We start from the raw sequence: 14,321 nt of genomic DNA on the forward strand, positions 1-14,321 counted from the left end.
CCAGCATATATAACATCAACATCATCAACAACAATAACACAAGCAATAGCCATCCCCGGCAGTGAGTGGGATTGTGTGTGTGGCCTCGGCCTGCCTGTAGGCGGCGGTGCTTTTCTTCTTCTCTCCATCCTCTGCTCCTCTTCTCTGGGAGGAGGAGGAGGAGGAGGAGGAGGGCGGGGAAATAGCGGGGGAAGGAGGAGGAGGCGAAGGGGGAGAGGAGGAGGAGGAGGAGGAGGAGGAGGAGGCTGCCTGTGTCTGTCTGTGTCTCTGCGTCCATCCTCCCCAGAGCCCTCTCTCTCTCTCTCTCGCTCTCGCTCTCTCTCCTGCAAAGAGTCCCCTCGGAGCCCACCAGGCCAGAGATCCTCGGAGCCAGCCATGGGAGTGGAAGGCTGCACCAAGTGCATCAAATACCTCCTCTTCGTCTTCAATTTCGTCTTCTGGGTGAGTCAGGGCCCCCCCTCTCTCTGTGTCTTTTTATGGGGTGCTTGCCCAGGGATGGATGGGGGCACAGCGAGGAGGAGAGGGTGCCTGCCTGGGCAAGAGCAGGTCCATTTTGGGCCTCACTAAAAGCCCCTTTCCCAGGACCTGTCCTCCAGGCCAGCCTTCTGCCCAGGAGGAAGCCCAAGATGTCCTCCCTTTGGAGCCTCACTAAGAGCGCCTTTCCCGGACCTGTCCTCCATTCCAGCCTTCTTGTCCAGAAGGAATCGCAAAATGTCCTCCCTTTGGGTCATCACTAAGAAGCATGCATGAGTGGTTTGATTTTTGTCTGGAATGTCCTCCATTTTACCATGCCTTGTCCTCTCCTTTGCTGAGGTGAGGAGGACACACTTGGGCACCCTGAGCTGTCCACCTTTCCCAGGACCTGTCCTCCATTTCAGCCTTCTGACCAGGAAGAATCCCCCCCCCAAAAAACCCTCCTCCATTTTGGGCATCACCAAGAAGCATGCGTTTGCATGAGTGTGTTGAGCTTTGATTTTGGAAGGTCCTCCATTTTTCTTTCATGTCCTCCTTTCTGGTGAGGACATGTCTGCTCACTCTGGAGCCACAGGATCATCCATCATTTTCCCACCCAAACAATGAAGACTGGAAAGCCCTGGAGCCTCTCCTTCCCGCCCAAGAAGAAGAAGAAGAGGAGGAGGAGGAGACAGGGTGCTCAGGCTCAGAGGTCCCCCCCAGGACCTGCCCTCTATTTCAGCCTTCTGTCCAGGAGGAATTCCCAAATGTCCTCTCTTTGGAGCATCACTAAGAAGCATGACTTTAACATTTATATGAATGTGGTTTGTTCCCGCTTTTATATGCTGTCAGGTCCTCAATCTTTCTGTGATGTCCTCCATTTTGCACCACCTTGCCCTCTTTTGCGGTGAGGACGCATGGGTTCACCCTGAAAAGAGAGGCTGTGCCACCTTCCCACCTGGCACTCTGGTCTCCCTTTGCACTCAGGAGAGGAATGGCACCCTCTGTGCCCCCAAAGCCCAAATCCCTGCCTGGGATGAAATGGGTGCTGGGGTCAGAGGGCACTCTTGCTTGCACACACAAATGTTATTAAATCCTGTTTTTACAAAGGAACCGTGGTCATGAGAGGGAAGGGAAAAGGGAGGATGGACACCTTCTTGGAAAATCCACTTTATCTTTCCTTTAAAACAGGCATGGGGTGGGGAGGGAGAAAAGAGAAAAGAGAAAAACACAGATATTGTGTAGAAAGTTTTGTCTGGCTCTCTGTGTTTTTCTTTCCCCCAAGTTCGACTTCAGCTTTAAAGTTAGCAGGAAGGATTTTGGCCCTGGGAACAAAAACCGTTTCTTTGGCTGCTTTAAGGCAGAACTGATTTTAGGCAGAGAAACACTCTTGTGATTTGTTGTCACCCCTCTGGAAGAACACATTTGAATGTTCAAAACAGTATTTTTATTTAGTATTTTGACAGGATTTTACTCCAGAATATATTCTAGAGTAAAATAGGATTTTAATTCGAGATTAAAATTGTTTTTATTTGAGAATCTACATCTAGAATAGGAGTTTAATTTAGAATCTTATTCTAAAGTATGGTTTTAGTCTAGAATCTAAATCTAAAACATGACTTTAATCTAGAATGTATTTCTGTCCTAGAAATTACTCATGTACCAGGAGGAAGCATGTTTTTTCTTTCTGGTAAAACAACTGTTTTTTAGGGTCTGGGACGTTTTGTTTGTTTGGGCAGAAACTTTAGTGTGATACGAAGTTGTTGAAGGTGTTGGGTCCCCCCCCCCCCCCAAAGCAAATTGGCTAAAAATTAATCCACTATATATTTTTTCTGTTAATAAATGCTGAAGAGTGCTGTGCATCTTAGCCTGGGAACCAAGACAGCTTTTTTGGGAGGGGGAGTGTGATTGGGTGTGGAAGAAGGAACTAAAAATATTGGTGAAACAGAAGGATGTTTTAAAATGGATGACTCTGGCAGTGTTTTTCAGGCTGCCTCTCATGATCTCATCTTTCCTTCTTGGTTGGTTGGAGAATGTTGCACCAACCACACCCCAGGTCTCAGAAGAACTTGGGTTTGAGTTCCTGTGGCTTGGAGCGGAAAAAGAATTTGGAGTTTGCAAAATGATATTTTAGAAGCCTTAGAGGTTGAGTTGCGCAGATTTCAGTATTCCAGTTTTCTTGCTTTGGAACACAACAAAAACAAAGGAAAGGGTATTGTTGCACACAGGGAAGGTCATGTCACAGAGGTGTTAGTCTCTGGGCCCCAAATTTCTGGCAAATGCTAACAGAATCTCTTTGGGACATTTCTCTGGATTCTGACTTGTGTCTGAAAAATATTTCTGTGCGGATACTTAGGAAGGTCTCCACCATCATAGATTCATTCCACTGGGGTCTCCTGGCTTTGAAAAACATTTTCCTCCATTAGCTTGAAGGAAGGTTGCCAAACCAGGGTGATGAATGTCATGACTGCAAAGGAGGAGAAGGCACAGTAAAATGTAGGACATTTAAGAAAGATGTAGGATATTACAAAATCAAAGCTAAAAACACTCATATAAATATAAATTCAGGCATTTTAGTCATGCTGAAAATGGAAGACATTTGGAAATTCCTACCTGATACAAGGTTGAAATGTAAGACATGTCCTGGGAGTGGAAGATGTCTGGTCACCCTGTGCCAAAACCAGTTGCTATGTTCACCATATTCAATGCCCTGTAGCAATACTGCTGCTCATAAGCTACAACCAGCCAGCCTGTTGAATGCATAATCCAGTACACCAAATGATAAACAACTTTGAGTTGTGGTGGAGCAAAGAAACTAATCTCCCTATCTCTGCTCTGTGAGACCACTCTGTCCCATTTTAGCTCCTCTCTGGTGAGGAGAGATTTAGATGTAAAGAACATAGTCCTTTTTGTGCTTGCTTCCTCTTCCATGCTGTTTGCCTAAGTATTTGCTGTGCAATCCTAACCCAAAAATGCATTATCTATAGAGGGCTAACGTTGGGCACAAGCCTCTTGTGCCAGCAGAAGTGCTTTTCTGCCACCACAGGCTTTTTCTGTTGCTGATCTCAAAGATCTGCCAACAGAGTCATCTGCTGGCAAGTCTGCCATGCTGGCTAAGATCTTATGGGAGAAGGATGGGGCAAGGAAGGAGCCAAGTTAAAGTAGTTCAAAACCACCTCCGGTTCATCATGCAGACACAGTTTTAAGTCAGGGTGAAGGGAATCCTCATTATTGCCCCTAAATCCCTAGGCTGCGAAGGGTTTGAATTCTGTAGGGTCAGCTCAGGTGACCCTTCGTCATTTAGGACTGTGCTCTTAAACTGCAGTCCTACCCCCACCCCCTCTACTTTATTCAAATTACTCAACACTTTCTTTGCTTCAGTCTTCTCAGGAAAGGCAAAGGGTGCTCACCCAGAGGATAATGGAGCAGGGGAATTTCAGCACAGAATAAGTAAAGAGATAGTACAGGAATACCTGGTTAATTTAAATGGATATAAGTCTCCAGGACCAGATGAACTACACCCAAGGGTGTAGAACTGGCAAATGTAATATCAGAGCCATTGGCTATAATCTTTGAGAACTTGTGGAGAACAGGATGAGTCCCAGCAGACTGGAGGAGGGCAAACATTGTCCCCCATCTTCAAAAAGGGGAAAAAACAGGATCCCAACAATTATCGTCCAGTTAGTCTGACATCAATACCAGGAAAGATTCTGGAGCTGATCATTAAACAGAGAGTCTGTGAACATCTAGAAAGCAGTGCCATAATCACAAAGAGTCAACACGGGTTTCAGAGAAACAAGTCATTGCCAGACAAATCTGATCTCTTTTTTTGATAAAATTACCAGCTTGTTAGATGAAGGGAATGCTGTGGATATAGTATATCTTGATTTCAGTAAGGCCTTTGACAAGGTTCCCCATGACATTCATGCAAACAAGCTGTTAAAATGTGGGCTAGATAACGTAACTGTTACATGGATTTGTAATTAGTTGACCGGCTCAACCCAAAAGGTGCTCAACAATGGCTTCTTTTCATCTTTGAGAGAAGTGACAAGTGGGGTGCCACAGGGTTCTGTCCTGGGCCCAGTGCTATTCAACATCTTTATGGAAGACAGAATTAGGGGCATACTTATGAAATTTGCAGATGGCACCAAATTAGGAGGAGTAGCTAACACCCCAGAGGACAGGATCAACATTCAAAAAGACCTGAATAGACTAGAAAGCTGGGTCAGATGAAATTCAACATGGAGAAATATAAGGTACTGCACTTAGGACAGAAAAACGAAATGCACAGATATAGGATAGGGGACACCTGGCTGAACCAGACTACATGTGAAAGGGATCTAGGAGTCCAAGTAGACCACAAGTTTAACATGAGTCAACAGTGCGATGCGGCAGCTAAAAAGGCCAATGCAGTTTTAGGCTGAATCAATAAAAGTATAGTGTCTAGATCAAGAGAATGAATAGTGCCACTGTATTCTGCTTTGGTCAGGCCCCACCAGGAATACTGTGTCCAGTTCTGGGCACCACAATTCAAAAAGGACACTGAGAAACTGGAGCATGTCCAAAGGAGGGCGACAAAAATGGTGAAGGGTCTGGAAACCATGTCCTATGAGGAATGACTTAGGGAGCTGGGGATGTTTAGCCTGGGGGAGAGAAGGTTAAGAGGTGATATGATAGCCCTGTTTAAATACTTGAAGGGGTGTTGAATTGAGGAGGGAGCTAACTTGCTTTCCGCTGCTCCAGAGACTAGGACCTAGAGCAATGAATGCAAGCTACAGGAAAAGAGATTCCACCTCAACATTAGGAGGAACTGCCTGACAGTAAGGGCTGTTCAAAAGTGGAACAAACTCCCTTGGTTAGTGGTGGAGTCTCCTTCCATGGAGGTCTTTAAGCAGAGGCTGGATGGCCATCTGTTGGGGATTCCTTGATTGTGAGTTCCTGCATGACAGGGGGTTGGACTGGATGGCCCTTGTGGTCTCTTCCAACTCTACGATTCTATGATTCTACAATTTGCCCTCCTTATCCACGAATTTTTTATACACGGATTCAAGCATCCACGGCTTGAAAATATTCAAAAAAAGTATAAATTTGAAGTATCAAACCTTGATTCTCCCGTTTTATATAAGGGACATCATTTTGCTATGCCATTGTATTTAATGGGACTTGAGCAAACACATGTTATTCATGGGGATTCCTGGAACTAAACCCCAGCGGATAACAAGGGACCACTGTGCTTGATCTCAGTGGCGTAGAGCCGCCATAACTCAACAATGCCTGGGAAGCATATGACAACAGCAACAAAACATGATTAGGGTTGTGCTGTTCATATGTATGTCGTGCTGAGCTGCCTGGTCATTCAAAGAAGTAAGGAGGTAGTCATTTTATCTTGATGAATAGAAAGATAGAACAAGGTTTTGTGTCTGCTTTTGTGCCATTCTTCTAGAAATGATTTGACTTCCCAGCTTTGATTGTTTTGCTGTGTTATCTAAACTGGCCATCTGATTCAGATTCCTGCTGCTGTAATCCCATAGTCTCTTCCCTATATTATGAGTAAGTCAAGATTTAGATATCTGGTGTAGATCTGCTTTTAATTCTGGTTCTACAAATTGGGCTGGGTTGTCTGCGGTGAAGGGATAAAAATCCACAGAAAATTATCTGTTGTTGTTGTGTGCCTTCAAGTCATTCCAACTTACTTATTGTGTTACTGGTTTTTATCTATTTTTATGATGTGTTTGTAACTGGTTTTAATTCTGTGTAAACCGCTTTGATCTTTTGGAAAAGCAGCATATAAATAAAATTTATTATTATTATTATTATTATTATTATTATTATTATTATTATTATTATTATTGCAACCCAAAGGTGACCCTATCACAGGGTTTTCTTGGCATGATTTGTTCAGAGGAGGATTGCCATTGCCTTCCCCTGAAGTTGAGAACATATGACATGCCCAAGGAGTTTCATGGCTGAGTGGAGATTCAAACCCCAGTCTCTAAAGCATTAAAATATAGACTTAGCTACACTTTAAAAGTCACACATGTAATATGCTTTGAAATGGAAGCAGGCAACTTGTGGCTCTCCAGTTGTTGTCGGATTTCAGCTCCAGTCATCCTTCACTATTGGCTATGTCATCTAGAGCTCACTGGTGGTACAGCCAAATGACATCTGGAGGACCACCAGTTACCTGCCCATGTTTTAAAAATTACATAGTTATAGTGGCTTCCACAATCACTTTTTTTCAGTCCCAACCACTCTTTATCGAAAGGTTGTTTACAAAGACCTACTTTGCTGCCTAAGAATGTATTGCTTAGTGAATTGCTGGTGATATATAAATATATTTCACTGCACTGTCCAATATTGGATGTGTTAGAATTTGTAAATATTTGGATTGCTTGCTTTTAATCCTGTTACTTTGAGCTGAGTTGTTATACTTCAAATCCTTTTCGTATAAATACTGTGAATATTGCCCAGTGATTCAGAGGGATTTAAAGGATACTTTTCTAGATCATGGTGGCACATGAAGTTAATTTGGTGTACATACTTTATGTTTCTAGCTGTGAGGAGTTTCTAAATGCAAATCAGCTATTGCCCACCCATGTAATACCTGTTTGCCATTCCTGAATATATGATTGTACAGAAAAGTGCAATATATGACATATTCCAAGCAGAATGTGACACTGTATGCCTGTACTTCCAAACTGTAGGGTAGGACAGGATGCATGACACATCCATTTTCATACCCTCTTACTTGCATATATGAGAATACAGGCTTATACATGTCAAGAAGGATATGTTCCCTTTATTGGAGTGTTCTTCAAACTCTTTTGTGTGCTTGCTAAGCAGTCCAGTGCATGTTTGAGACCAAGCTTCTGAGCAGAGCTTTTCTGGACTACAACTGCCAGTATCCCCTAGCCATGGAGTCCTGGGAGCTGTAGTTCCAAACCGGTAATTTTTCCAAGTTCTAGGGCTTTCATGTCCATCATCTATAAGGTTTTTTTTGGGGGGGGGGTCTTTCAGGCTATGAGGCCATGTTCTAGAATTGTTTATTCCCGACGTTTCGCCAACAGCTGTGATTGGCATCTTCAGAGAATGTAGGCATGGAAGAGAGTGGGGTATATATACTGTTGGTTGAGAGAAAGCGATTTACATGTTAATCTGTATATTGTTCTGTTGTTGAATGACAAGGCCTCAGGATGTCTAGTTACTTAATGATCCATTATCTTCTGGGGGGAAAAAACCCTCACCCTGGATGATTTTATTTGCAAAACGTCAGGAATAAACTCTTCTAGAGCACAGCCTCATAGCCCCCCAAACCCGCCAGAAACTATTTCCAAGTTCTGTTCTGTTTCACACTATGCAAAAAAAAAAAAAAAAAAACCCCTGGAATAAGTCCACTTTTTAATTCAGTATATTTATGATGGAAACAATTAGAGAAATTCTAAAATAGTGTCTAAAATTAAATGAACATATAATTAGCTAGCTAAAACTTTATGTAACTCATCAAAGGAATGTGCAGGTAAGGGAAATGCCTTGGTCCTGGGGCTGAGTAGAATTATTAGGACAGTCTTGCCTCTTTGCCAGCCTCACAAAGATCAAGGGAAGTTTCTTTCACAAGGGGAAATAATCCCTACAAGGGATGGGCAGCTCTCAGAGAGAGAAATTTAAGCCAATAACTCAATACCCTGGAAATATCAGATTATATATCCTCCAGGTGACATCTGCAGTACCTAGTTAACATAAGGTGGAGTCATGGGGAGCGTCCTTCTGTAGAGATGCAGAATTTTTATTGCCTGTAGCTATCTGGGCATGTTCTTTGATCAGAGACATTTTTAGAAAAGATGGGCAAGAAATGAGATCCACTGTGGTGTGCCACTACTTACAGAGTTCTTATCTGTGCAGTCCTACATTTGGAGATGGAAGAGAAAGAATGCATATGCATGCATAGGCGAGGAGAAAGAAAGGGAACAAACTTCCATTCATGAAGCAACCGTTTTGGAAACTCAGTTTTCCTCTGATTGGTGGGGGGAGGGATTCACTGTGACAAGGTTTTAGTGCAGGAAGTTGTTGGACTGCAATACCCATCAGTCCAACTAAGGTTTCTCTGATAGTGGATAATATGGATGGTGTAAGGGTAGTTAGAAATCTCCTGAAGGGATAATTCCTATCACAATCAACATGTGAACATTTGCAAACAGATGGGAAAGGGAGTAAAGAGTGGAGGCTGGAAAAAAAGGGGGGAGGGAGGACATGTTATGCTGTTGAGAAGAAGGGAGTGAGTCTCTGAGAGCTTCCAGACCTATTTGAGTTTGACTAAAAGTATGAAATACTGTATACGTATTATAATTTCAGATCATTTCATTAACAATACTTTACCACAGTGAACAGGAAAGCACAACATCAGTTCCTCCTCTCTACTCAACCACCTGAAATCCGTTCTCTTTATTTCCTTATCTAGAGAGCCTTTTATTATCTTTTGTTCATAGCTTCCTATTGCTGTAGTAGGCTATCATGATTAAAGGTGAAAAGTTCTGTGGAAATGCTGGAATGTTCAGTAGAAGCTCCTGCGCAGCCTTTTGCCCTTAGTATTGTGTCTTTGTTGTAAGAGCTCATTGCAGCCCCTCAGACAGAGTTAGACTGATCAGCCCTATCCAGCACAACCAGTAGTGAGGAACGATGGGAGTTGCAGTCTGACAAATGATTCCCACCCCTGCTCAAGAAAAAAGGTCTTGTACTAAAGGCAACACTGCTATTGATGGGAGAGTCCTCTTTCTGTTTTCTCATCTCTCTTAAGTTCACTCCTAGACTAAGAACATAACAAAGGTTTACTCATAATGTGAAAGTTTATCATTGCATACTTGCAGCTGGGTTTAGGAACTGACACAATTGGGAACAAAGTTTTTTGTTTCAGGTGATACAAGCACTCTCACAGCATTGTTCACCATCAGCTAGGTTGGCAAGGGCTGCTCAGATTTGCAGTCCAACAACATCTTGAAGACCATGTGATTCCCTCCCCTGATTTTACACATGGAATCATTGAGTTGTCATTTGATGCCACAGTCATTCAGTGATGAAGAAGCATGGGTGACTCAGAGCCAAATAGAATGAGAATTGGAACCCTGATTGGGAAGCAGAGATGGCTCCCAGTATTTGGCTGTTTGAGACAGACAAAATCTGCACCACAGTTTAATATACAGAAGCCAAATGGATCTACAGTTAAATACTGTATTCCTTTCATTGTGATGGAGGGAGAGCCCTCTGCTGCATCTGAGGACAGCAGGCTAGCTCAGTGGGATGCAAGGTAGCAAATTCATTTTCCCTCTACCAACACATTGCTTCTACTTTCCTCACCCCCGTGTTGACTAGCTGAAGACATTCTCTCACTCTGAAAGTTACCCTGATGTGAAGGCTGTTAGCCCCATGTAGTATCTCTTTATGAAAGATGGTTTGGTGTCTGTTAATTCATGATTTTTCCCCATGTACCTGAAAAATAGACATTGGGTCATGATTCTTTGTGAAAATAACAACAATGAAAGGTGGGCTTTTGCCTTAAAAATGATAGTCGGTTGGTGGTGATGGCTTCTGCAATGTTTAAAAGCGTTCTCAGAAATGGCATCCCCTGGAACTCAATGGGAACGCGATTGGAACGCCCGGTGGCAAAGGCGGCGTTCCAGTGTGCAGTAAAATGGGGTTCTTGGCCCCATCGTGTCCCTGTCACGTTCCATGCGCACCTGCGCGCGGGCACGTTAGAACGCACTGGGGAACGTTTTAACCCTGGTGCGACAAACTTCTTAGTGCTGGAGTCTCAGATAGTCTTTTACAAAAACAAAGTGACTAGGACACATACACTAACTACACTGGTGCGTGTCATCATTATCTCATTGACCTCTCATTATTTATCACTACATTTTCCATCTGTACAAGTGTGAGCACCACAGAACAGATCTGATTGATACAGAGTGGAGCTTTGAGTTTCAGCCTAGGTCAGCCAAGTTATATCTTTAATTGAAATGACTGTGATTATTGCACAGTATTATTTGAGATGGCTAGAGGAGGCATTTAAGAGAGCACTTAAGACAGAGGTTTTCTGGCAAACTTACCTACCTGACCTTGTATAAGAGATCCCCCATCCTCTGATTGTAGTATAACTCTATTGTACTGCCACTTGTTGATGAGTTAGTTTTAATATTAATTGTTATTCTATTTTATCGATGTGTTTTATGTATATTTTAGCGAACTGTAATCCTGCCTCGATCCATCTGGGAGAGGTGGGAAAATATAAATAAATTATATTAATATTATAATTATTATTATTGATTTGACACATATACTCAGAGCCTTGGTATGCATTCCAAGAAGCAGTGGAAAAAGCCCAACAGAGTGTACTCTGCCTTATACGTCCAGAATGTGGTCCGACATGTTTTTTATATTTTAAGGGGGGGGGGGCAGAATAAATAAAAATTACCCTAATAGAATTGCCAATTAAGCATCCTTTATATAGGAGTCCTGGTGGCGCAGTGGTTAAATGCCTGTACTGCAGCCATTCACTCAAAACCACAAGGTTGCGAGTTCAAGACCAGCAAAAGGGCCCAAGCTCGACTCAGGCATGCATCCTTCCCAGGTCGCTAAAATGAGTACCCAGACTGTTGGGGGCAAATTAGCTACTTGCTAATTAGCTTACTTGCTGTTCACCGCTATGATCTTTGGAATAGCGGTATATAAATAAAACAAATTATTATTATTATTATTATATAGGTTTTTCTGTTAACACATATCTTAAGCCTATTTTTACATGTTGTTCTTGTTGCTGATTTAATATTCTTTGTGGAATTGAAATAAATACAAGTGGTTTTTTTTTAAAAAAGATGTAAATAAATTTTATCTCTAGTGTCAAAATACATTATGAGGAAGAGACTGGCCTGTTACAGACTGCCAAAAAAAAAGCTGCTTCGGGTCTCTTTGGAGGTATGCTATTTAAATGATGCATGGGTCCTAAGAGTCCAGAGGTCACGCCAAAGCCACACTCCATCCCTAAGCACTGGAGTGCAGCTTTGGTGCAGCTTCTGGATTCTTAGGATGCATGCATCATTTAAATAGCATACCTGCCAAGAGACCCGAAGCAGCTTTATTTTGGCAGTCTGTAACAGGCCATTGTCACTGAAAACTGGTATTCAAGTATCCACTTGTTCCCACTTTGAGGAGTGTTTCCCATTGAATACAAATTGTGTGGGTTAGAATTGGCTCTTTCAGAAGGAAGATTAAGGAAAATGTAGTGGTTTGAGAATTGGACTAGGATACTGGGGGATCAGTGTTTGAATCTATGCTTGGCCATGGAAACTGACTGGATGACTTTGGGAAGTCACACTTTCTCAGAGGAAGCCAAGGACAAATGCCCTCCGAACAAATCTTGCAAAAAAAAAAAAAAAAACCAAACCCAAAAACAACTCGACAAAAAACCAACAACCACAAACCCCAACTTGTGATAGGTTTGCCTTAGGATCGCCATAAGTCTTGAAGACACACAACAACCAACACCTGCCTCCAATTTTCTAGTTGCAGGGAAATAGGGAAGAAGAGTTGCCTATAGTGGTGAGGCAGGGAGATAGTTGTATACTAGAACTGGAGTAAAATTTCAGGCTGTTTTGAAAATAATTTCAGCTTGTTCTGGAAATGAATGTATAATAGTTTGACTAGAGCAGTTGCTTCACAACAGTTGTGGGCTGTGTAAAAGCTTCTGCCCACCACAATGGACAGCACTTTTACAATAAAACTTGTACCTCATATAATATCAAACAGTGATGCTCAGGGCATTTCCAGACAGAAGACTTCTCATAATGCTCCCAATTAAAAGGCACTGTGCTACTATTTTTTATCTTCTTGGATTTTCAGTGGTAATAAAAGTACTGTAGATGGAAAAAGCAAGAGAAAACAAGGGGCAGGATGGCTAGAGCCCACATAAAATTCACTATGCAGCAAGGCGATGATGTGGTAAAATCGTGGTCTGGAAGTTCCCTTAGTCTTGTGAAATGTGTGTTGCATGCATGGTATGTGAAGCATATAGTTAGAGGAACCATATGGACCGGAAGCCTACCCTGCACAGTATGATTGGTCTCATAACAGTGCATAGGGCAGGGTTGAATGAAAGTATGTGCATAACAAGTGGACCAGTGGGATTATTTTGTGGGCTGTTAGCACTTAATAGAATTATTTGCCAGGCTGGCAGAAATGGAAGCTGGAAAGTATTATGAGACATGTTTTCTGTCCTACAATCCAAACCATAGGATATTGATCAAAAGTGGCCCCCAAATACTTCATACCCTTTTGGGTACACTGAAGTTTTTGAGAACCAGAAGGATTCTAAGGACTGACGCCAGAGTGACTTGTTAGTATGTAAAGCTGTGTGCTGCATTCTCTCTTTCTTGCCTTCTGCTGCTCCCCATACTGATTTGCTTATCTGTGGTCTGGCATTGTTGCCAACAAGTGCGATGTAGCAAACAAAAACTTAGGCAACTCTGTCCAAGAACATTGGCACTGCATGTCAATGACAAGGTTGTTTGGAGGAGGCTTTAGAAAAAGAAAAGAAGCCATTTATAGTACCGACTACATTCACTAAGGAGACAAAGAGAGAGAGAGAGAGAGGTTCTGCAAGCTTTTTTGTTTTGTTTTATGTCTTAAACATCAATGTAAATAATCTAACAATTTCATCTGCTATTGTACTTTTAGAAAATGATGATGCAGTTAAAGTTGTTTTTCTGCCTGTTTATGTATTTTTCACTATTCTAGAGTGGTTCTGTTGATCTAGTCCAGGGGTCGGCAACCTCCGGCCCGCGGGCCACATCCGGCCCCCGGAGGCTCCAGAACCGGCCCCTGCCGCCGATTCTGCCGCCGATGCCCCTCTCCGGCCGCCATTTTGGCAAAGGCCAGGGGCGGAGGGCGAAGGAGGAGGAGCGCGGCGCCCATTAGGAGGCCTGGCGCTGCCCTGGAGCCCTCTAACGGCTCCAGCGAGCGCACCGAGCTTCCTACATGGGGGCCGCCATTTTCTGTTTTAAAAAGGCGGCGAAGTCTCGCGCGACCTTTCTCGTCGCGCGAGACTTTGCCGCCGAAGTCTCGCGCGACGAGAAAGGTCGCGCGAGACTTCGCCGCCTTTTTAAAGCAGAAAATGGCGGCGCCCATGTAGGAGGCCCTCCTGCTGCCGATTGCCGCCTCTCCGGCTGCCATTTTGGCAAAGGCCGGGGCCAGGAGGGCGGAGGGCGAAGGAGGAGGAGCGCGGCGCCCATTAGGAGGCCTGGCGCTGCCCTGGAGCCCTCTAACAGGACTCCAGCGAGCGCACCGGGCCTCCTATATGGGCGCCGCCATTTTCTGCTTTAAAAAGGCGGCAAAGTCTTTCATGCTTAGGCAAGCTATTAAAGAATGAGTACAAATATTTATTATAATATATACTTCATAGGGGAAATGGGTGATGCTTATATATAGATGTACCTGTATATGTACATATTACTAAAGGAATAAGAGGTAAACTGGCTTAGGAACATGTTGCAGAATCTTAAGCCCTGTTTCTCAATTTCCTCTAACTGTATAGTCTCCCAGGGTTCTTTTCCTAGTAGCAATGGATTTGGAAGTCAGCACAAACTAGTTTGCTAGATCCAGTTTTCAAAGAAAACTAAAGGATTCCAGAGTTGGAAACTCAGAAATGGGAGAATATATCTGTGCATGAGATGGTAGGGGGATATATATTTTTACTTTATTTTATTTTATTTATGGTATTTATATCCCGCCCTTCAGCCCTAAAGGCTATCAGAGCAGCTTACAGTTAGTATTTTTAATTAGACAGTTCCCTGCCCTCAGGCTTACAGTCTAAAAGACACTACACA

General features: G+C 43.1%; 1 protein-coding gene across 1 annotated transcript in view; it reads left to right on the forward strand.

Annotated features, from left to right (window-relative positions):
- Nucleotides 1–235: 235 nt before the first annotated feature.
- Nucleotides 236–14,321, forward strand: part of CD81 (CD81 molecule) — a 98,540-nt gene continuing 84,454 nt past the window's right edge. The window contains exon 1 of the mRNA XM_089520998.1: nucleotides 236–441. Within this exon, the coding sequence (XP_089377124.1) occupies nucleotides 376–441 (66 nt within the window). The 5' untranslated portion in view covers nucleotides 236–375. The remainder of the gene's footprint in view (nucleotides 442–14,321) is intronic.

The sequence above is a fragment of the Sceloporus occidentalis genome, unplaced genomic scaffold (genome assembly GCF_023333645.1).
Source record: "Sceloporus occidentalis isolate IW3139 unplaced genomic scaffold, rSceOcc1.0.p SCAF_4, whole genome shotgun sequence".
Taxonomy (NCBI): Eukaryota; Metazoa; Chordata; class Lepidosauria; order Squamata; family Phrynosomatidae; genus Sceloporus; species Sceloporus occidentalis.